This window comes from Plasmodium berghei (genome assembly GCF_900002375.2).
Source record: "Plasmodium berghei ANKA genome assembly, chromosome: 14".
NCBI classification, from domain to species: Eukaryota; Apicomplexa; class Aconoidasida; order Haemosporida; family Plasmodiidae; genus Plasmodium; species Plasmodium berghei.
Window position 1 is genome coordinate 1,445,700 of NC_036172.2, and position 25,725 is coordinate 1,471,424.

Genomic DNA, 25,725 nt, shown 5'->3' on the forward strand with positions numbered 1-25,725 from the left:
TAACTAATGACTAGATTTTTATTCATGAAAATGAATGATAAAATATCTATAAAAAAAAAAATTATAAAAAAAATTACAAAGGGGAATGCTAGTAATTTTCCTTTATTTATGCATTTGATTTAATTATTCTTTAATTTTTGTTTTTAATATATAACAATTTTTTAAGCAAAATTAAATGCTTGGATAATTCATCGAAGAAATAAATGAGTAAGTAGTAATATCTCCTTTATAATATATTTGTTTATATTTTTATAAATATTAAAATTTTAATTTTTAAAACATTACCGACATTATTTAGATAATTCTGTAGGTGTTTCATAGAATCATTGTGCACAATTTGATGAAGTATTATATGAATATGTACACATATATGTGTATATTGCATTTTACATTTATTAGTTTTATATATATTGTTTAATTTATGTAATTCTATTAATATATTTCATATTACATATAACTTTGGGAAATACGCTTAAATGGGCATAGAATAATCCAAGATATTAAGTTGTTCATTCCGCGATTGTTTGGTACATCCTTGTCTGAATCTATCTTTTTAATATACAGATATAAAACAAAATAAAAATTCCCAAAAATTTAACATAAAATATAAACTTATGTATGTTTGAATATATCGTTGTTTCATTTTCCCCTTATATAAAAAGGGAATAATTATATTTCTTTTCGTTTTGGATATTAAAATAAAAAGGGTGATAAATAAAACAAGTTGAAATAGAAGAGAGACTAGAAATTTGAACGGATTCGAATATTTGATTAAAAAAAAAAAAAAAATGGTTGATGACGAGGAATTAAAGAAGATTCGCTTTAAGTTAAGCAAAAAATGGGGAAGAATAAAATATTTTTTTTCATGTTTGATATACAAATTATTTAGCTATTTTTATAATAAGAAGAATAAGAAGAAAGATAGATATATAAATATACATGGAAGAACTTACCCAAATTTCTTTTGTGATAATAAATTAAGAAGCACCAAATATAGTATTTTAACATTTATCCCATTGTTTTTATTTTATCAATTTGCCGATTTTTTAAATTTATTTTATTTATGTGTATCTTTGTTACAAGTTATTCCTATATTTAATACAGGGTATGTTTTTACATTTGTTGCTCCTTTGATTTTTATTATACTTATTAGTTTGATAAATGAAGTAGTAGATGATTTGAAACGATTTATAAAAGATTTGGATATTAATAATGAAATATATTATACTTTGTTACAAAATGGAAATTTTAAAAAAACATACTCTAAAGATATTCAAGTTGGAGACATTATATTAATCAAATCAAAACAACGTGTACCAGCAGATTGTATTTTGTTACGAAATTTAAGTAAGGATGAAGAAAATGCAATTAAAATAGAAGAGAATAAATCATTTGTAACTTTTCGGATAAATAAAAATACTAATGTTTATAATAAAAAAAAAAAAAAAAATTATTATCATTTTAATCAAAAGTTTGATAATGCATTGATAGATGATAAATATAATGAGTCAAACAATAATTATAGTGAAGCTAGCAATAATTTGTTATTCAGTGAAAATGAAAAATCTCCAAATAGAATGAAAGAAGGGAATAACTATTTATTAAAAGATAATGTTGAAGACAGTAACAAAATTGGTGGAAAAAATGATGATAATGAAAAAAAAAAACTAAAAAAAAAGAAAAAAAAAAAATTAAGAAAAAATGATAATAAACTTGTATTCAATAATAATTCTTCAAATGAAACAGAAAATTATACTTATGTTAAAACTGATAAAATCGATGGAGAAACTGATTGGAAAATTAAATATCCTATAAGTATATTTCAAAACCTAAAAAGATTAAAAGATTTCTTTTCAATAGACATTTTATTTATATTAGAACATCCAAAAAATGATATATATAAAATTGAAGCTTCGTTTGTTATGTTTAAATATAATCAATATGGTGAGTTTAAAACTGTTGAAAATAATAACATGGGAAATAATATTAATGATTTAAGTACATCTAAATTAAATTCCATTTCTGTTATTCCAAACTTATTAAATGAAAATACTAAATATAGATCTAACTCATTTTATGCTTTAAAAGATACTGAAATACATCCAAATGATGTAAATAAACAAATTGAAAAATATGACGAAGATGATGAAGAAGATGATGAAGATGAGGAAGAGGATGAAGAAGATGATGAAGAAGAAGAAGAAAATGTTGACGATGAAAAACATAATTTATTAATGAAAAAAGAAGGTGTACAAAATTCATCATTTAGAGATTTAGGAAATGGAAATAGAAACAATTTTAATGATCGTAATATGATAAATTTTGTTGAAAGCGAACAATATGAAGGAAATAATATTGGAACAAGAAATGGAAAAGTAGAAAATCAATTAATATTACCAGGAAAATTTGGAGAAAATCAACCTGTATGTAATGTATTTCCAAATGAAGATAATTATAATTATTATAATATAAGTTATAGAAAGAAATTAAATTATGATAATTTTATTTTATCAAATTCAGTTATTACTAGTTCAGATGTTATATGTATGGTTATTTATACAGGTCGTGATACAAGAGTAAATATGAGCACACAAATAAGTAAAGTCAAAAGAGGAATGATTGATAAAAAATTGAATTTAATAACAGTCTTTTTATTTATTATATTAGCATTATTCTCTATGTATATGTGTTCTACAAAATTAAGCAATTTATGGTATTTAAATTTTGTTCGTTTTATTTTGTTATTTTCATCTGTTATTCCGATATCATTAAGTGTTAATTTAAATATTGCCAAAATTTATTACACTCTGGTTATTCAAAAAGATAAAGAAATCCAAACAACAATTATAAAAAATAGTGCAATTATAGAAAATTTTGGAAATGTCGATTATATATTTACTGACAAAACAGGCACATTAACTGAAAATGTTATGGTATTAAAAGTTATTCATATAGGTTTAGATGTTATACATACTGAAAATGAAAAAAGTGGATTACAAAATAATATGAGAAATAAAGTAAAAAGAAAATTTAATAAAAATGTTTTACCATATAATTTTGAAGATATTAATGAAGATGATGTAGATGCAAATCCAATACATTTAGTTCCAAATTATTCAATAAATGATAGAAAGGAAAAAGGACAAAGTAATATAATTAGAGGAGATAAATTATCTGCATATAACTATGATATAGAAAATAATCGAATTAATAAAAATTATATGCAATCATTAAGACAAGTAAATACTAAAGCTAATGTAATGAATCAAATTAATATGAATGGAAATGAATATCTTGATTTTGATAGTTACAATGAAACAATTGAATCTTCACATATGATCAAAAATAATGGAATTCGAATAGAAAAAAACAATGCTGAAGATAATGATAATATGGTTTTTGGTCAATCAAAATTAGGACTAAATAATAATAATATAATGACATCTGATAAAAGAAATGATTTAATGAAAAGATTCAATAATGTAGGAAATAACAATGATACTAATAATAATGGATCAGATAATCATAACATAAATGGAAATAATTCTGAACAAAGAAAAAAAAAAGTTGAACTAATGGTTGATGATTATTTAATGAATAAAACAGATCTTTTAGATTATTATAATGATAATATTGATGATATTGAATTTTTAAAAAAACATAAAGTTTTTCAAACTTTTTTATCATTTCTTATTTGTAATAATATTAGAACATTAACTAAAGAACACAATAACAATGATAAAGAAAAAGGAAAAAAAAAAAAAGAGCATAAAGAAAAAGATTTTCAAAAAAAAATTTATTATATATTAAATGTTAATAGAAAGAAAAAAAATAACAATAGATTAAACCAAAATGATAAAATGATTGAAACAAATACTAATGATAATTTTGAAACAAATAGTTCAGAAGATACAGAAACTTTTTCGTATTCGGGTATTAGTTATCAGTGTTCATCGCCTGATGAATTAGCTTTTTTAAAATATGCAACAAATTGTGGATTTATTTTAAAAAAAAAAACAGCTAGTAAAATTGAAATTAAATATAAAAATATTGCATTGGAATACGATATATTACTGCATATACCCTTTTCGTCGGAAACAAAAAGAATGAGTGTTTTTGTTAGGAATGTGAAAAATAAAAACATTTATTTTTTTATTAAGGGTGCTGATAATATATTAATAAAAAAATGTCATGAAAAATATAAAACTTTTATTTTTGAAGAAAGTGACCATTTATCAAGTGTTGGTTTAAGAGTCTTGGTTCATGGATTTCTAAACATTGAAGAACAATTTTTTCATAATTTTTCTGCATTATACAATCAAAATAAGGATGTAAAGGGTCAGATGGAAAAAATTTTAGATTTGGTTGAGAAGAATATCAAAGTTTTAGCTATTACAGGTGTTGAAGACAAACTTCAGGAGGTACGTGTCGCATTTTTGCCTTTTTACATTTTTTTACCCTTTTTACATTTTTTACCCTTTTTTATTCTTTTTACATTTTTTGCAGGGAGTCGGGAAGACAATTGAAATGCTATACAACAGTGGAATAAAAGTGTGGGTACTTACTGGAGATAAAATAGAAACAGCAATTTGTATTTGCAAAAATGCTAATATAAAGAAGAAGAAACATAATATTTATATTTTCCGTCATGAAAATATTAAAAGCACATCTCAATTAATACGGGAATTCAACTCAATTTTGAATAACATCGATTCTTATGTTTTATTTTTTGACAATATTATTATACAAAACTGTATTAAGTATATCCCGAATGCCTTTGTCGACTTTGTTGCTAATGCAAGAGCAGTGGTAAGTTTGTTGATCAAAAAAAAAAAATATATATAGACATGGGACATATTCTAAATCAAATAAATATGTTAGAATAATACTATTAGTGTGTACAAACATTCCTGTTAATTTTGAGTATTATTCCCTTTATTTTGTTGCAGGTTTGCTGTCGATGCAGTCCTATAGAAAAAAAAGAAATTGCTTTGATGATTAAAACAATTAAAAGAAAGAAAATTTTATGCATAGGAGATGGAGGAAATGATGTTGCTATGATTCAATCAGCAGATATTGGTATTGGTGTTTTAGGAAAAGAAGGAAAACAAGTTGTTCATGATAGTGATATTATTGTTTCAAAATTTAAAAATATAAAAAAATTAATTCTTTACTATGGAAACAATACCTTTTTACAAACATCCTCATTATGTTCCTTTTTAATCCATAGAGGATTTATATTAACGTATTTACAGTTTATTTACAGTTATATATTTTTCAGTATACCTGTTGCCATTTTCCAAGTAAGCATTATTATATATACACGCATAAATTATAATTAGCGGAATTTAATATATACGTTGATAAATCCCGCTATATTTATAATAATCCAAATGCCGCTTTCACACGCATACATATATGATTACTCACTTTTCGTTTTTTTTAGGGGTGGTTACAAATCGGTTATACGACGTACTACACGACAACACCATTTTTGTCATTGTTATTGGATGTTAAGATAAAGAAAAATTTAATATACTTATATCCAGAGATATACAAAAATAAGAAACACAAGAGAAAGTTGGATTTAAAATCGTTTTTTATTATTGTATGGATGTCTATTTTTCAGGTACTTTATTTAATTTATAAGAAGAAACACAATATAATAGAAATTTTACCCCAACATACCAAGAAATGCAATGCTGTATTTATATATTTTTAATCATATGATAATTTTTTTTTTTTTTCTAATAGGGTACTGTTGTTATGCTAGGAGCATTAAAACTCTTTAACGATAATTATAACAATTTGATAAATATATCATTTTCTTCTCTAATTCTTTTGGAAATCATGAATATACATTTAGAAGCTGAGTCATGGTAAATATGCAAAAACACAATAAAGAATTAAAAAACAATTTACTAAAATAAAGTGTTTTTTAACACGTAATAATTGGGCAATTCTATATTTCCAAGTACATGTTTTCATTTCCTAATTTTTATAATTTTTTTTTTGTTCGTAGGCACCCATTAATGATATCAGCAAACATTTGCTCTTTTATTATGTACATTTTTTCCATGTTTATCCTAAGAAATTATTTCGACATCATTCAGATTATGTCGTTTGTATTTTGGTATAAAGTGATTTTAATTGTTTTATTTGCTTGGCTACCTTTTTTTATAATTAAAAAAGTTAAAAACATTATAACACCATCACAATTTTTTAAGCTAGCTTAATAAGAAATTCAAATAGCCCAAAAAAAAAAAAAAAAAAAAAGTATATAATTGTATTACACTTTTGTGTGTGAAATTATGCATACGTAATATATTTTTTCTTTTTTTTATGAATGTTAACAAAATAAAAATGTTCTTTCAATACGTTTCAAAATCTGTAAAAAAAAAAAAAATATGTGTGCATTATTAATATTCGCACTGATCATTTTCCTTTTTTTACTACGCTAAACTTGCCATTATGTATAGTACATAGTTATGTACGAATGTTTTATAAAGTTTTAAAAAATAAATATATATGTGATTACTATAATTAATTCCCTAAAGGAACAATTCAGATAGACGCTAAAGGCTTTTATGAGTAAGTATAGCATTGTTGGAATTTTATCTAATGTATAAGAAAAAATTAGTATATAGATATATGGGTGTACATAAACACAAAGGGCTACATATTTACATGCATGCACAAGTAAGGTTTTTTTAATTATTTTTTTATATTTGTATTTTTACTTAATTCCTTATTTCGGTGTTCACGAAATGATGGTATGTATTCCCGAGCATTGTGATAATTAAAATGTTTGAGGTAGGTTGTGTTTTTGTGAAATAAAATTGTTGAATAAGCAGCCTAAAAAGAAAACAATAAATTTGCATGCATACATGTGTATATATGCATTGTCATAATAATGCGTTGCATTGGTAAGTATATATATATGAATATCCTTACCGCAACGTATTTGTTGATATCGTTTTCACATATAAACATATTTTCTCCGATCCAAGGATAAGAATTTTTATATTTTTTTAAAAAATATTTTTGTTTTTGATTTTTTAAAATAAATTTATGTCTTTTATACATACGGACCATTGTTCTAACTTCTTGGTCATATGTATAAAAATTATTGGATATACAATTTATGAGTAAATGTCGACCTTTTAATAAATTATATATTGGTTTTCTTTTGCCAACTCTTATTACATGCTTTTTAGTAAATTTTCCCAAAATATTTTCTTGTTTTATACATTTATAATCTCTCATTAAAAATTTATTATTTTTATCATATAATGGATAACATTGGTTTTTAATATTTCTATCATATTCTATTTTTTTAATTAATTTTTTATACACTTTCTTATATTGTTTAGTCTTTATCAAGAATATATTACTATCCCATTTGTTTGCATCCCTATTTTTTTTTGTTATCTCATCTTTGGCCTCTGTTTTTTCGCCATCAATTTCACTTTCTTCATTTTCGATACCGCTCAAAGCTTTTTTCATTTCCTTTTTCTCATCATATATATATACGGGTTTATGCAGATAAAATGAATAACTTACATAATCTTTGTCACTTTGTTCTTGTTCTTCTTCATCAAATAAGCTACCATCTGCGTATTCAGATGATTCGTCAGTATTTTGTGTTTTATCATTTTCTATAAGATTTATAGACTCTTTATCAGATTTGTTAATTGAATTTTTATCAATTTCATTCAAAGCATCAAATGAATCACCACCACTTAAATATTTAATAGATTCTATTTGGTCTAGATCATCGATTTGTGAAATTATATCATTTTCGTATTTGTTTGATTCATCTTTTTCAATGTTATTATCGAGGGAATCCAATAAATTATCATATACATTGTCATTGCCGTTGATTATATATCCATCCTTCACATTTTCGCCATAATTCTCGTCGTAATTTTCGGCATAACTTTTGTCGTAATTTTCTTCTATCCCATCATAGGCTATCTTTTCATTTTCATAATTTTGGACAATCGACAAGCTGTTGCTTGTTTTAGAAATGTTATCTATATTCTGGATATATTCCACTTTTTGCTGGTGATCCGGGCTCATGTGTTTTTTGTTTTTTATTTTCTGATAATTTAGATATAATGCCTTGAAATTGTTATTATAAAAAGTGTTAATAAACTTATTCAAAGGATATATATCAAATTCTTGCATATAATAGTTAGAATGTATTGTAAATTCTTTATAAATGCTATAATTAATTTCGATAAAATTTTTTTTAATGTATTTTTCATATGTTATAGAATCATTATTAAGTAAAGCTTTGTTATTTAAAAATGTTATGATCATATTATATAAATTAATTGTTTCTGATTCATTTGAATAATTGTTAAAACAATTTGTATGTATATATTTTTCTAAATATTTATTTAGCAAATATGTGAAGTCTTTTTTTTTGTGTTTCCCACTAATTTTTTTCCTTTTATTTATTTTTTCAGTATTATCATAATTTTCTAAATTTGGTATTTCTATGACATTTTTTTCCACCTGTTCGTTATAATGTTCATCATTATATGATTTTTTTTTTTTTTTTTTTTTTTTTTTCTTATTTTTTTTTTTTAACAAAGTTGCAACGTTATATGTATATTTATATAAGAAACTATCGATAGATTTAGAAACTTGCATTTTTTTGAAAATTTTCTGTTTCGATCCTTTTGTGTGATCAAATAAATTTGAAGCTTCGTTTTTCTCATCAATATTATTATCATTATCACAATTAATATAATTTTTGTTTTTAAAAAATTTGTCTATTTCTTCATCTTTTATATTATTTTCTAAATCATCTTCAAATTTAATATAGAATAATTCATTTAAGCTAGACTCGTTACATTTCGCTCTTTTTATCCATATTTCTCTTTTTTTACGTGCTTTACGAAATGCTTCTTTATAATTATTATTGATATCATTGTCTAGATTATCTGTGTTCTTTTTTATTTTAATTTTCTTTTTACGAAACTTTTTAACACCCTCTTTGAGAATTTGGTTTTTTTGATGGTTTTCATTTATATTGTCACGATTATTGGAATTATTCGAGATGATTTCTTTTGTTTTTTTTTGTGTGGATAGGGGGGTTCTATTTTGGTTAAGAACTTGCAAATATCTGAATATGCGTTTATTTTTTATTTTGTTTTTTAATTTTTTTTCTAATTTTTCTAAATGAATTAAGTTAGTAGTCCGTTCAATACCCCAAATATGATGCATAGTATTGAAATGATTAGTTGGATGCAAATTAAAATGAGAAGAAATGTTTTTCAACTCAGATAAATAAAAAATAGATCCTAAAAATGAAAATGGATTAATATAATATCCTCTAAATCGTAGTATGTCAAGCAAATTGTTTTCATCTTTTGTATGATGATAATTATAAAATATTTCATTAATTGCTTTATATTCATTACATTGTAAAAAATTGAAAAACTCTTCATCTATTTTTAAATAATTTAAATAGTTTAATGTTTTGAAAAACAAAGAAGGAAAATATTCTAACGAAAATACATACATTATTTTTATTGTTATATATACTGGAAATATAAGACAAGAAAATAAAAAATATGTATATTTATTTGTCTTTTTAATGTTCTGAGCATATTTAACTTTATGTGATTTATTCTCCTTTATAGTTATATACAAATTTATATTTTTGTTTTTTATATAATTATTTTTAAATCGTAATATGAAACAATTTAAATTACTATTAAATTCAAAATGTACATTTTTATTAAAGTTATAATTTAATAAAGTACTTTCCTCTTTATCTCTTTTCCTTATTTCTGCTAAAATAGCAGGATTGTTGAGATTTACATAAGACCTATCGTTATATATGCAAATCCAAGTTTTTTTTTTTTTATTACTTTTATCATTTATAAATGATTTATTATTCAAAGTTAAGAGAGGGTCGTATATATCGAGGTTATTATGCCATTCAAATATACGATCTAAATTGTGTTTATTACCATATTTATATTTAATAATATTAAAATTATTGTTATCAACAATATTACCATAATTTGTATGATTGTGATTATTTTTATTATTATTTTCAAAATAAAAATAATCATTTATTTTTTGAAAAAAATTTAAATAAGTTTTACATATATCATGAAATAAAGAATTGTTTATTTCTGAATTATTAATATCATTTGCACATTTATTAATATAACAATTCGGTTTATCTTTTGTAACTAATTTCAATTTAATAAGATTTTTTTTTACATATTTTTTAAATTTATTATATAAATCTGTTTTATATAATTTTATATTATACACAGTATCTGATTTGTATGAATCTGCATCTGTAGACATATATATATATTCATCATTATCACGCACATTTATATTTATATTGTTATTTTCTTTATGATTTTTAGTTAAATTTATTTTATTACTATTTCTAGAACCGTATACAATATTATCTATAATTTTAACATACTCTTTTGCATTTTTTGGTAAAATATGACCATTTTCCCAACATTTTTCACTTATTAATTTATATAGTTTATAATTTAATGGGACATTTGAAAATAAACATTTTAGATTTTTATATAATTTCGATTTTGAATATGGTATACATTCAAAATTATATAATATATAATGTGTTTTGTTGTTTGAATTTTCTGCATTTATAAAACTATCTCGATTATTATAAAAATATTTCCCATGCTCTAATTGAGTATCATCGTCTCCAGAATTATTAGTAATATTGTTAATCATGTGATTGTCAGAATTGTTAACGAATACAGGTTCTAAAGTATTTTGATCCCACAATAAGTTGTATGGTAATTTATCTATATTATAAGACTTTCTTATATTTAATTCGCCTTCATTTGAATGTTTTTTTATAGCTTGTATATATGAGAAATTATTTAATAATTTTTTTTTTGAATCTTTATCACATTTTTTTTTTTTTTTTAAATTTTCTTTATCTGTTTGTGACACTACATTGTTTTTATTTTGACTATTCAGATTGTCTATGTTTAAATTTGTATTTTCTTTTTTTAGATGTTCATATAAATTATCTATATTTTTTATTAAAAATATTTTTTTGTTATTATTCAAAAAATCATATATCATAATTGATTGAGAAAAACGTTCTAATTCTAAGAAATAATTTTTTTTTTTTTTGTTTAATTTACTATTTTTTATTAATGTGTCTTTTATTCCCTCTTTGCCAATATTATCATTTAAAACTTCTTCATTAATTATGTTAAAAAAAAAATTTTTGTTATAATTTTCGTTTAGTTTCATTTGGGAATTATATAAAATTTTTGTAAAATTAACAAAATTTGTTTGATATTTCAATATGCTCATAGGCTCTATCCTTATTCCATTATATATACAATTTGTTCTTTTTGTTATTAAATTGAAAGGTTGAAAAGAATATTTAAAGTTATTAATATTATTGAATGTGCCTATTAATTTATGGCCCTCTTTTTTGAATAAATGTTTTTTTTTACACTTTGTGGTATTTTCAATTGGAAAATAAATCGAACAATTGATTAGCTGCTTTCTATTTTTCATGTATTTCATGTTTGTTATCTTTTTTTGATTACTCAATATGAACTCTACATTTAAGATATGATGAAATAATTTTCCATAATCCATTATATTATATTTGTTTAAAAGTTTTTTCACTTTTTTTTTGTGTATGTTGTTTTCTTCGATTGTGTTGCCTCGTTTTATAGAATACAAAAATAGTATGCCATAAATAAGTTTTGCCATTTTTTCATTAATAAATAATTTCTTAAAATTAAAATGATTTCCTTTTTTCAAATTAGAATAAAATTTCCAATAATATAAAAGAAATATATAATGTGTGCTTTTCATTTTGTTTTTCGTTTTATTTTTCATTTTTTTATAAAATTTAAAAAAACTTATTGGAAAATAATTAATAATCTCATAGTTTGTTGCATATTCAAAATCATTTAATATATTTAAATTATCATTTTCATTTTGTAAATATTTATTTTTTAACAACTTTACTTTATATTCTTTACAATTTGTGAATTCTTTTATTATATTATACCATATAAGTTTACTATGTTTAATGGTAACATTTTTTATGATTTTTTTAATAGTATTTATTTGTCCATCGTGTAAAAAATAATATTTATTCAAACATATAAACCTTTTTTTATATTTAAACATATGTGGCATTTCTTTTCTTGTATGGTTTAATGCATATAATTGGGAAATGTATGTTGGAATATACGTCGTTACTTTTTTTTTTGAAATAATTGTTTCAATTTTATTTTCATTTTTTTTTTTTTCAACTTGTATTGTAGCAATGGTTAAGACTTGAGTTTTTTCGAAATTGTCTTTGTTCATAAAATTATATTTTTTAGAATAATTTGATAAATAATTATCATAATTATTTTGTATTAATTTAATTATTCTTTTAAAATTTATTAAAAAAAAATTCATATCTAATATAATAATATTATGTGATATACCATAAATTGGAGGGAATATATATGCATGAACATTATCCATTTGTTTATACTCTTTTTTCATTTTTTGGTTTAATTTATTTAATAAGTATTTATTTTTTTTGTTAATTTCACGTTGGATATATTTTATTCCTATAAAGTTATCAAACAAATAAGACAAATAATAATTACCATATTTTATAGCATAATATAAATATAATGATAAATCGTCTAAAGATTGATATTTATCTTCTGTTGAAAAATGAACATTATCAAAATATATAACTGGTTCTAATTTTATTAAATTATATTTATTATCATTATTATTATTATTATTATTATCATTATTATTATTAATATTATTATTATCACTATTATTAATATTATTATCATTATTATTATTATTATTAATATTTTGTTCTTTTCCATTAATTTTCAAATCAAATTCATACACATCATTAGAACTTCCATACAAATTTATAAAAATTCTCAAAATAACTAAAACCATTTGAATACTATAAATAAATTTTTTTTTTTTTTTTATATATTTATTTCTATAAAAAGATTTGAAATTATTTTTAGTAATATATTTTTTTTTATGTCTTATAAACAAAAAATATTTATACATATTTATAATATAACTAGTACAGTTTGTAAATAGATAAATAACATGGTTTACTTGGTAATACAACAAATATAACTGATATATGTTATCCATATTTTCTATTAAAAATTTAAATGAATTCAAAATACTTTCGATTTTAAAAGAGTACAAACCTAATATATTATGTTCAAATATTACATAAATTAAATATGTCTGTTCATAATTTTTTTTATTTATTAAATATGGATAATATATTTTTACATCATTTTTTTTATTCTCATATTTTTTGTCTATTCCTATATCTATTTTATTTATATTATTTATTATTTTGTAAATATTTCTTCCATTTTTTATACCAAATTTATTTTCCTTTATAAAGTTGGTAGCTTCATTGTTAAAAATTATGTCAGAAGAATGACTATCGATATTTTCTGATTTTTTTTTTTTCATAATTTTTTCAAATTCAGTTTCTGTTATTAATGCATTTTTTTTCCTTTTCTTTATTTTTTTATTTTTTAAATTTGTGAGATTTTCCAACAAAACAACATCATTTAATTCTGTAGCATGTTCCATCCCAAGTTGCGAATTAATAGATGTGTTTTTTTGTGGATGACTCGAATTATTATCCACTATATTTACTTTTTCAGATGTGTTATTAATACAATTTTTAGAAATAGAAACATCGGGACTGTTGCTTTTAATATTTTGGATATCTTCATAAATTTGTTGCAAAAAATGAAAATAAGTGGTTTTATTTTTATTCTTAAATAGGTCACAGATTATTTCCCATTTTTTATTTCTTTTTAAACTTAATGAAAACATGTTATCCTTCTCTATTTTTTTTATTAAATTATAAAAACAAATGGTGTGTATATTTATAGAAAAATAATTGAAAGGGTGAACATAATAATTAGCTAAAAAAAGAGGGAATAATTTTGTTTTAATTTTTTCAACCCTCTCTAGGTCTTTAATAACACATTCAGTATTTTTAGAATGCATATTATATATTTCCTCGAAATTTCTATTATTTTTCAAAATACAAAATTTTGTAAAGATTAATTTTTTTTCTTTTTTTTTTTTATTTATTCGATCTAAATTTATATAAGATTTTCTTTTAATTATGTAATTTTTATATATTTCATCATTTATCATTTTACTCGATTTTATTTTTCGTAAACTATTTTTTTTATTTCTTATAATATATTCTTTTTGGTTTATTTTTTTGAATAATTTTTTAAAAATATTATTTTCAAAATATTCAACCTCATCATTATATATTTCATCCGATGTGCCATTACCAACATCTAATAAAGAAATTTCTTTATTTATAAAATCTTTATATACATCAATGCTAAGACATTTTTTATAATTGAAATATAAATTTATAATGTTAGGAATTGGAATAAAATAGGATATAACATTTTCTTTTATAGATTTAAAGTATATTCCACGTATTCTTAATTTATTTTTTTTCTGTTTTTTCATTTGATTGTCTTTTTGACTTTTTCTTTTATTTAACAACCTTGAACTACCATCTATTTTATTTCCATAACTTACTAATTTGTGAATACCTTCATCAATATAATTATCATCAAAAAAATCGCCAAGTATATTTATTTCACTTTTTTTTATTTTCTTATTTAAATATGGCACGAAATAATTGCTCTCCTTCTCATTTAGTACATCGATATAAAAAGATTCATTTTTATCATTTTCACAATTTTCATTTAAGAAAGGAAGATCTACGAATTGACATTTATTTAATTCGTTTGAGTAGGCACAGTGAAAATCGTTGATATGAGTATTACAATCAATAACATTGCTCGAATAAAATTTTTCTTTTTCTTTTTCTTGGAAAATCTCTAAAGTGTCTAATATGTTTTCATCTGTGTAAGTATGGTTATTTAGCTTTCTAACTTTTTCCCCTTTAAAATTTTCATCAGATTTATAATTTTTTCTTTTTTTTTCAAAAGAGTTTTTATTTGGGCACGCATTTGAACCAAGCATATCCAAATGGTCTGCGCCTGCATCTAGTTCATTTTTTTTTTTTTTTTTTTCTTCAGTTTTTTTGAGTAATCGTTCAATTTTGCTCATGTAAAAATTATCATTTTTTTCATCCTGTTTGTATTCTTGTATTGTTTTTTCTTTTAAGATAAAATCATTTGATTTATTTTTTAAATCTTGGTCCCTTTCAAATATATCCATGTTATATTTATGGAAACGTTTTTTTTTTTGAGTTGTTTTTTTTTCGAAAGGATAAATTCTATTATATAAATTTACATTTTCTTGTATATGACAATTATAATGATTAGCAATATGAAACCCTTCAAATTTATCTGGAATATATAAATTTTGGTAATCATAAAATTCATCTATAAAAAATGGATAATATAATTTACAAGCAGCTATTACACATCCCGCTGCTATTTTGTAAAGCTCAGTTTTTTTAAAGTCGATATGATAATTTACATTACAAAATGTGTAATAAAATTTTTGTCTATAAAAATAATTAATTTTATTATAAATTTGATAATTAACACTTCCATCTTCTAAATTAATATATTTCTTTGTTTCAATATATTTTTTTTTTATATACAATTCTTTTTTTTTTAAATGGTTAATATATGTATTTATGTAACTAATTGATGCATTTGCTTCAATATATTTAGGATAATATTCTAAGCAATCTTTATAAATATTTTTATAATTATAATAATCGTTTAATTGTATATGCATATCATCATATTTGTTACAAAATGTATTATATAAAAATTTAAAAAAACGATATCTAAATATAATAATATTAAAAATTTTTATAGAATACATTTGTACTTTATTTGATAAATTAAATGTAAATAATAAATCATTAATTAAAGAATATATCTTCGTAAGGGAATATCCATTAAATTTATTTAACATTTTTGACCATCTCTTTTTTATACTACTATTAATTGTATAAGTTTTATATTTACGAAAAATCTTATTTAATCCAATAGTTTCATAAATTTGTAAATTATTAATAATAGTATTATTGTTAACAAATGCAGAACTATTTGGAGCATTATCATTTATTTTATTACAAAATGGTTTTTCATTCAAAATATATTCATTGTCTTCTAAAAGATTATCACCAGAATCGAGTACATTAAATTTTTCATGCATATGAATACATAAAAAAGGAACTTCATAGTTTAGAGTTTTAGTAAAAAAAAATTTTTTTATTTCTGAAAAATATGAATTTTTTAATGGGAAATTAATTGAATCTAATTCTTTAAATAATTTATAAAATTTTTCAGATGTGCTGTTAAAAATATGATATAAATTAAAATTATCTGAATTTACAAAATATTTCATATTATGAGGTAAACAATATATATTTAACCTTTTAAAAGAATAATATAAAATATAAAATATTAATTCAAATGTAAAATTATAACAATATTTGCATTCTTCATTATCATTCATATATTCTTTATATTTATTTAAAAAATAACTTATATATTCATTATATATATATTTTATTGTTACATTTCTAAATGTTTTAATACTTGATACGTATAAATTTTTTGTATATAATTCTTCAAATATATATGTATCTAATAATAGTTTTTCATTTACATATATTTTATTACAATCTGATTTTTGAACATTAATATTTTCTAAATGATTTTCTTCCATAAATATTTTTACTTTTTTTATTGATTTATCTATTTTTTTCATTACTCCATTATAGTAACTATCATTTGTAATTTGTATATTTTGGTTTGTAAAATTTTGTAATTTTTCTTTTTTTAAATTATTTACACATTCAAGTTTATCGTATATACTCATATTTTTAATTTCATTCTTTTTTAAATCGTTGTCTATTTCTTTACATTGTTCGTTACTTGTTTCATTCGTGAATTCATTTGTATTTTTATTAATATTTGAAAATTTTATTTTATTTGGATATTTATCATTTTCTTTTCTTTCTTCTAAATTTATTTTTGAGAATGGAATATTTTCTTCGCCATTGCCTTCATTTTTTTCGTTTTTTTCACCAATTTTTTTCATATTTATTTCGATTTTTTCAAAATTTTCAAGCATTCCATCATTTGGAAGCTGTAAAATATTGTCTGCATCTAAACTATATGAATCTAAGTTTTCGAATCGATTATTTAGTACATTTTCTTTTTTATTGTAATTTTGATCAATAAAATTTATCTCTCTATTAGATAAACAAGACTGACTATCTTTATCATTAAATATATTTTCGTGTATATCAACTTTTGTTTCAATATTGTTTTTTGGCACATCTTTTTTTAATGTTATATAATTTTTATATTTTTCAAAAATATTTTCGATAATAATTTTTTCATTTATTTTATTTTTATGTTTTTCACCCTCATTTATTTTTGCATTTTCAATTTTATAATTGAAATTTCCCCATTTTCTGGAACTCTCTGTTTTTTCACTATTATCCCAGTTACTTATAATATCGATTTCATTTCTATTCATTTGGTTGTAGTTTGCATTAACAAATTCACCAAAATCATCACTCAATTTAAATTCACTTTTTATTTCGATTCCTTCTAAATTTTCATTAAATTTAAATTCTTTTTTTAATTCAAGTTCATCAAATAGTGTAAACATTTCAGAATTTTCTTTCATTTTTGTACTTTGTTCATTTTCAAGTTCCTTCTGATGATATGTCGATAAAAAAACATCATTTAATTTTTCTTCAGAAGCATGCCTATTTAGACTGTTTTCTTCATTCTCGTTAAAATTTTCTGTTTTATTTATTTCATTATTTTTATTTTCTAAAAATTCAAATATAATTTGATCATAATTCCCTTTAAATATTTGTAATATATCATAATATGACAAATGTTCAATATCTGATTTTTTTTTTAAGTCTTCAATAAAATAATATAAAAAATCATGTTGATATATAATTCCTATAAGTTTATTATAATTTGTAGTTCTGTTCATATATTTAATTGGATCGTCACGGTTATATGGTTTTAATAAATTTTTATATTGTAACATTTTGTTTATAAAATTTGAAGAATAAAAATGATAGATTTTTTCATTATCTAAAATAGAATAATTTTCATTGAAATTATTTTTTTCTAATTGAGATAAATTTTCTTGTATACATTTTGGATTTGATATATTTTTTTTTTTTTGTTTTGTTTGTTCATTAAAATTTTGAAATGAATTCCAATTTTCTTGGTTTAAAAATTCATCAGGATTATATAAAAAATCTGATTTTTCAAATGGATTCATATTATCATTTGTTTCAACAAAATGATCTAATATATTTTCATTATTGTTAAATGTATAATCGTTTTGAGGAGCATATTCATTGTCCTTGTAGTTTTCTATAAATATTTTTTGGTTTGTATTTGCTTGATTTATTTCTTTTTTTTTTAAAATGTTTAAATCATCTTTTATTTTGTTAGTTTTCAAGTTTGCTATTAATTCGTTAAGTTTTTTAAATGAACTTTTGTTTTGATTTTCGTTATCAAGCAATGATGTCTTTTTATATAATTTTAAAAAACGAATATTAAATTTTCTATTCATTTCACTTTTTTTGGGGTAAAATTCAGCCATTTGTCCAATTTTATTAATATATTGTTTTTGAATGCTAAAATAATAATTTGTTTTACTATATCCCATTTTTTTAATTGTATTTCTTATTTCTTCATTAATATTTATATCATTTACTACATTTTTAAATATATCAGTTATATCTTTATATTTTATAACTTCATATATATATCTTAAAGAATATTTGTTATCATTTGGAGGCCGATAAATATTACATTTTTTTATGCAATCCTCAAGTAAATAAAACCATACTTTTTTAACTTCATTATACAAAACTGTAGGAAAATTATAATCAGATATTAATATTTGACATATTTCAAATAATATTTTTTGAAAATTTATAAAAAATTCATCGTTTTCTTTTAGTACATATTTTGTTATATTAACAATTAAATCCTTATCTTTATATAACTTTTGTATTATATTATATATATCTTTTTCAACATATTCATACTCAATGTTTATTTTATCATCTTTTATTTCATACGCATCGTCAAAATGTTCTTGTATTTCCTCATTTACATAATTACAATCATCACACACATACATTCCATCTTCAACTCTAAAGGAGCTACTTCCACAAACTTCACATTTGTTATTAACCATTTTTTTTTTTATTTCAAAATTTAACATATAACTATTTTACAAATTTACAATAAGCATTTATATAACATCTTATATTGTATTTTATACAAAAAATTACACTTTTCCCCATTTTTAATTTTGTTTCGAATTTTTTGCTTGCCCAACAAAATATTTTATATGCTAACCATTGTTTATATAAAACAATTATTTTATTTTTAAATTATATTCTTTATTATTATGATCTTTTAAATTAATATAATTATATCAATCAATTGATTTATACTAAGTTGTGGTACATACAAACAGTTGAGCTATTAATACATATAACATTGTTAATGTGTGTGTTTCAAAAAAAAAAAAATAACTAGGAATGTTTTAAAAGCATGAAAGAAAAAAAAGAGAAAAAGAAATTTAATATGTATAAACAATTCTAATTATAAAGAATGTAAACATTCCTACAAATTTCTAATTGTAAAAATGGGAAAACTAATTGGCTAAAAATAAGTATTACATATATGTTATATCCACATATAGTATACACTTCGCATAAATGTTAAATTTAAAAACAAACAAACAAACAAACAAACAAACAAATATTAAAAAGTTATACTAAAGAATTGTAAAAAATAAAACAAAATTGTACAAAAATAAGCAGAGAATAAAATAAAACTCCATGAACTATTGCTGCCTTTCATTTGGTATATAATAATTATTGAGGTAATATAACATAAAAATATAAATAGGCCCATATATAATACATAATTTAATATATTATTATTTATAAAATTTAAATTATGAATTTGGGTTTTGCCTTAATGATTACACTACATATATAAATATAAATGGCATATGTAAATGACATATATATAATGTTTCAAAGCTGCATAATGAATATAAATATTTAAAAAATATATATATAATTACATGAGATATTATAAAAAATATTAAAAGTCCAATGTTTTTTTTTAAAAAAAAATTATAAAATTGAAAAATATAAGATATCAAGAACAGCATACTAAACAGTAGCAAGCTAAAAAGCCTAGCAGTTTTAAAAAAAAAAAAATATGTAATTTAAAAAAAGTATAAATATAACGTCATCAAGTTAAAAAACGTTTTAAAATAATAATTCATATCATATAAATTAATAGGGTAAAACTTTTAAATAAATGCTAAGTTATTCGCACGAAAACATATAAACACAAATATATATGTTATATATATACATACATAATACATGCGTATATTTGTTACATGTATAATAGATAAGAGAGTGTAGGGAAGGAAACATATTATTATAAATTAGTTAAAGCAATACTGCAAAAAGGACATTGAATGAAAATAAATATTTTGTTAAAAAAATGATTGTCTGTTGTAATAAAATAATGACAAAATGGACAAAAATAAATATTGGTAATTTTAAAATTTAGATTGAAATTTAAGATATGATTATCCGGATCATATATATTATTTTTATGGATATTTTCGAAAATAAAGATATTTGGTAATATTAGACAATTTTTATATATGCAGCAAAATGTTATCATACATTTATTAAAAATATGTTTTTTTTCACATATATAATAATTATTATATAAATTGGATAAACTAATATTACCACACAGACAACAATTAATTTTAAAATATATTTTTTCAATAAGTTTATCATCAGTATCAATTTGATCGATAATAGTTATAAATAATTTATATATTAAATTTAAATATTTTTGAAAATCTTCCCCTTTTATTTCGACATTATTTGCACACATAATTTGACCTTCTAAATTTGTATTATTTTTATTAATTTCATATAGCTCATTATAAAAATGAACTAATAAATCTTTCTCAATAATTATTTTATCCAAATTTGTTTTTGGTTCTATATTTTTTTTGTTTTTATCGATATTACATTTTAAAACATTTTCTGTTTGTGTTAATAAAATACTAAACAAAGTGTAAAAATTAAGCAATATCAACAAATAAAAATAATCCATATTATTTTTTTTTAAATTATAATTTGAATTTGCGTATTTGTTAGTATTATTTATTCTTAATGTGTGCATCATTGTATATAGGACTTGGCATATTGATATGTTAACGTAGACATAAAAAACAAGCTCGCTGCTACTATTATCGTTATTATTATCATTGTTATTTTTTTTTGTTTTACTTTTTTCACTCATATTTCCACAATTAAACGACGTTATACTATAAATCGCATTGAGATATTTGCTCACTTTATTTATATAATACAAAAATTTTTTTAACGTTATAAAATTTGTTAATAAACTTTCTATTTCGATTTCTTTTTTATTTTTTTTTTCAAATTCGTCCTCATTTATATTTTTCATTTTATTATTTTCTAACCTGAACATAGTTTTAGCCTCTTTTTTTGTATGGTCATTTTCACGTATTTCATATTCATCATTTACACATTCATGCTTATCCTCATTTAAAGGGATTGAATTTTTATTAAGAATATTAGGGGATATATTATCAACTTCATTTGCTCCTTCTCTTAATATTTCCTCCTTTTGTTGTAAATATCTATACCTTTTTTTATTTATTTTTGTATTTTTGTTGATTAAAAAATACGTGATATGTGAAATAAATGCGTCGCTATTTAATCCATTTCCCTTCAAACAAAAATTGTACATATGAACAAAAAAGGAAAATAAAATAGGACAATATTTTCGCACATCAATGAATTGTCGATATTTTTTCAAAACTCGATTTACACGCATCTCGCAACTTTCGCAACCATTAGGAACGATTTCGTCCATTTTATTTTCCCATTGTTGTATTTTTTCATTCAGCCGATTAAATACTAAATGAAATACACTTAGATATTCATTTATATAATTATTTTGTAAAAAGTTTAAAAAATTTATAAAATAATAAAAATTTAGTTTAATTTTTTTTTTTTTTATGTTTAAATTATGTGGAAAACTGTTTATACAAGTTAGAATATTGTCATAGGAAAAATATTCTTTTACAATATTTATAAAATTAAAATGGCTATGTGCATCATAAGAATTTTTTAAGTTTTTTTTCTCAATATTTTTCCTTTCATCATTTATGTGGGATAAATTATTTTTTTCATTTATTAAAAATAAATCATAAAACCCGAATAAAATATATTTATATTCCCAAAAAAATGTTTTATTTTCTTTTTTAACAAGCATATTTAAATATAAGGGACTATTCCAAATCTTGTATCCCGAATTTGTTTCATTTTTGTTTATATCGATGTTATCTTTATTATTCTTTATACAGAGATTATTGCATAGGTCGATATTATTATTGTTTTCTCGATGAAAATTATTATCATAATAATTGCTACACTTATCAGTTTGATCAACCATAGTACAATGGCCATTATATTGGTATACATGTCTTTTATACACAAACTTATATATTTTTCTGAACCATTTGCTAAAGGCTTTAACATAATTAATTATGAGGCATTGATCATTTATAGCCATACTAATATTTTCATACTTGTTTTCTTCATAATATAAATAAATTAAACTTTTATAAAGACTTATGGCTGTGTTATTTATATTAAGGCTATTATTTTTTCCATCTTCATTTTCTGTTTCCTTTTTTTTTTTTATAATTTCATCATTAAAGGAAAAAAGTGTTGGTATAAAAAATTGTTTCGTAGAAATACTTGAATCTTTAATTTGTTCGTTTTCAAATAAATAAAATTCAAAATTATTATTTTTATATGTACAAATATAATTATACTTTTTTATATAGCCATTTTTATAAAAGCATATTAGTTCAAATAATACACAACTTTTATTTTTACATTTAATTTCATTATATTTTTCAAAATTATATTTATTTATGATAATTCTGCAAATAACATTGTCTTTATTGTTGTTATTAGTAGACGAAAAATTCACTATTTCTTTACTAGTATTATCATTTTTTGTGTGTGTGTTTTTTTTCTCTTTTTTTAGTGTTATTATGAATATGTCATATTTCTCTGTAATAACAATAAATTTGTACTTGCATTTTACTACCTGAGTGTTCATGTCGTTTTGATTTTTTAAAGTTTCCAAAAAATCGTTATATTTTTTATTTCTATATGTAGAATTACTATGGTATAAAGAGCTGTTATTTTTTGAATGCATTTTATCATCATATGTATTAGATTTTAAATCTGCATTTCTTTTTACCCCTTCTTCACATTCCATAAATATATTTTCATTGTTTTTTTTTGAAAAACCATACGAATAGCTAGTTTTTTTTTTCTGAACAGAATTGGAATTATCCAAATGATGGCCATTATTTTTTCTCGAAATATTTGTATGGGAAACTATATTATTTATAAAAGATATAGAATACAAATATTTTGAACTAAATTTTATGACATTTATTTGGGTACATGAGCATTGCTTATTTATTTGAAAATTGTAATATTTCTTTATATCAAACTTAAAATTTTCTTCGGTATATATATTTTGGAATGCTAAAAGACAATCAAATGTGTATAAAACACCATCATTGGAAAGACAATATAAATTAAATTTATATTCATTTTTAAAATTATAAGTATATTTTTTTAATTTTGTGAAATAAATATGCCGTATATAATCACCTGTACACAAATTAGTAAATGAAATAATTCCTAAGATTTTGCATTTTAATGGGTAACATAAATCATTCACAAAAAATGTGTTTCTTTTGAATAAATTTTTGTCAACCTTATTTAGATCAAACTGGCTATTGTACATAATCAGATCCTCAAATTGGAGGATGTTTTTTTCACAACTATCAAAATTGTTTACGTTATTATTATCATAATTCTTATTAACATATTTTTCTTTATTATTTTTACACACACTTTTTTCTCCAAAATTCATATCACTTTCCGATGTATCATAATAGCTATATAATATCATTACGAACAAATTATCCTTAACATATTTTAAGCACAGATTTAAGGATAATATACATTTCCCTCCTCCCTCCCATATTTTAGTATCCTTTAAATATAAACATTCAATAATTGATCTTTTAAAAAAGTAATAATCATATTGATGCACAGAATATGAGTAAAAATTTTTAAATGTATCGCTTTTTGTGTGTATTTTTTTTTTTTCATTTATTTTTAGTTCTTTTAAATATATTTTTCCATTTTCATCCTTTTTAATAAAATCATGTTCATCCATTTTTTTTTTATTCATTTCAAATATATCAATATATGCATCATCATTATACCATTCTTCAAAGAATTTTTTAAAATTAAATACTTCAAAAATTAAATTATATTTGCTATCTTTAATATATCCTAATATCATGTCGTTTTTTCGATTTGTTTGCACAAAAACTAAGTCACTTGAGTTAATTTTGTGGATGCTATCAAAATGAGTTTTCAATTGTTCGGCATTTTTTTGGTTTAATGTGAGGAATAGACTGTTCAATAACATCACATTTTTGAAGCTGAAAAAATAGAAAAATGAAAAAAAGTTAAAAAGAAGATATATCAGAAAATTGTCAACAGCATTAGAAAACTACCACAAAATATAAAATAAAACAAAATTTTTTTATCAAACCATTTAGATAATATCTTAGTAAAAAAATAAAATAAAACCATAACAATGTATATAAGAAGGTATGTGCATATAAATACGGAACAAACACATATTTGAAAAATGTGAAAGAAATCTTACATTTCGACATGTTTTATATTTTCAATTGCTTCCAATACAAAGTCTTGTCTTGTGTTATAGTGAATATTTTTTTGTGTATCATATGTGTTTGAATATTTTTTAATATAATTTAAATAGTCTGAAATATTTATATTAATATGTGAATTGACATTTAAAAAAATATGAGGGAAAAAAATTGTTTTTATATCAAATAAGTGAAAGAAGTTACTATTATGTACCAACATTTCATTTTCATTTATTTGTAAATTTGTTTGACTGAACTCGAAATAATTATTACCTTTTTTTGTTAAATATTTTTTATATCGAAGAATTGAAGAAAATATAAGATCTCTCTTATTTTCATCTTTTCCCATATCTCTTTTTACATTTTTCTCCTTATTTTCATTACTGTCATTGTTTATTCCATCTTTTGTGTCATTTGAATTTCCGATAAAATGATCTCCATTATCATTTATATTTTCTTCCAAATTTTCTACAATTAAGTTTTCATTATGTTCTGTTTTTTTCTCAACATTGTTCTCTATCATTGTGCATTAATTCATAACTCTGATGTGTAAGCATGTGCATCACTTCGTTTTTTTTTTTTTTTTGTTTTTTCTTTCTTTCTTTCTTTCTTTATTTCTTTATTTCTATATATGTTTCCGGGCTTATTAAAGTAGCCTATACTGTTGGGTGCTATATTCCACTTTGACTTTGGTAATAATAGGTTTCAAATGTGGGAAGTGATGTAAAATATTAAATAGTTAAAAAAATGGAATGAAAAAAGTTTTATATCATACTACATGGTAGAATTGATTGTTTT

At 21.0% G+C, this 25,725-nt stretch overlaps 3 protein-coding genes across 3 annotated transcripts; 1 reads left to right on the forward strand and 2 right to left on the reverse strand.

The window, feature by feature from the left end:
* Positions 1–788: 788 nt before the first annotated feature.
* On the forward strand, positions 789–6,236 carry PBANKA_1438300 (phospholipid-transporting ATPase, putative; the record flags this gene model as incomplete). Its single annotated transcript, XM_034567740.1, has 6 exons — positions 789–4,421; positions 4,507–4,809; positions 4,950–5,303; positions 5,447–5,629; positions 5,755–5,879; positions 6,023–6,236. The coding sequence occupies 6 exons, from the start codon at positions 789–791 to the stop codon at positions 6,234–6,236; spliced, it is 4,812 nt and encodes a 1,603-aa protein (XP_034424207.1).
* A 113-nt stretch (positions 6,237–6,349) lies between these two features.
* On the reverse strand, positions 6,350–19,263 carry PBANKA_1438400 (conserved Plasmodium protein, unknown function; the record flags this gene model as incomplete). Its single annotated transcript, XM_034567742.1, has 4 exons — positions 6,350–6,388; positions 6,539–6,618; positions 6,741–6,855; positions 6,955–19,263. The coding sequence occupies 4 exons, from the start codon at positions 19,261–19,263 to the stop codon at positions 6,350–6,352; spliced, it is 12,543 nt and encodes a 4,180-aa protein (XP_034424208.1).
* Positions 19,264–20,534: 1,271 nt separating this feature from the next.
* PBANKA_1438500 (conserved Plasmodium protein, unknown function) lies at positions 20,535–25,450 on the reverse strand (the record flags this gene model as incomplete). The annotated part of the gene is made up of 2 exons (XM_034567743.1): positions 20,535–24,693; positions 24,924–25,450. The coding sequence occupies 2 exons, from the start codon at positions 25,448–25,450 to the stop codon at positions 20,535–20,537; spliced, it is 4,686 nt and encodes a 1,561-aa protein (XP_034424209.1).
* Between the last annotated feature and the right edge of the window lie 275 nt (positions 25,451–25,725).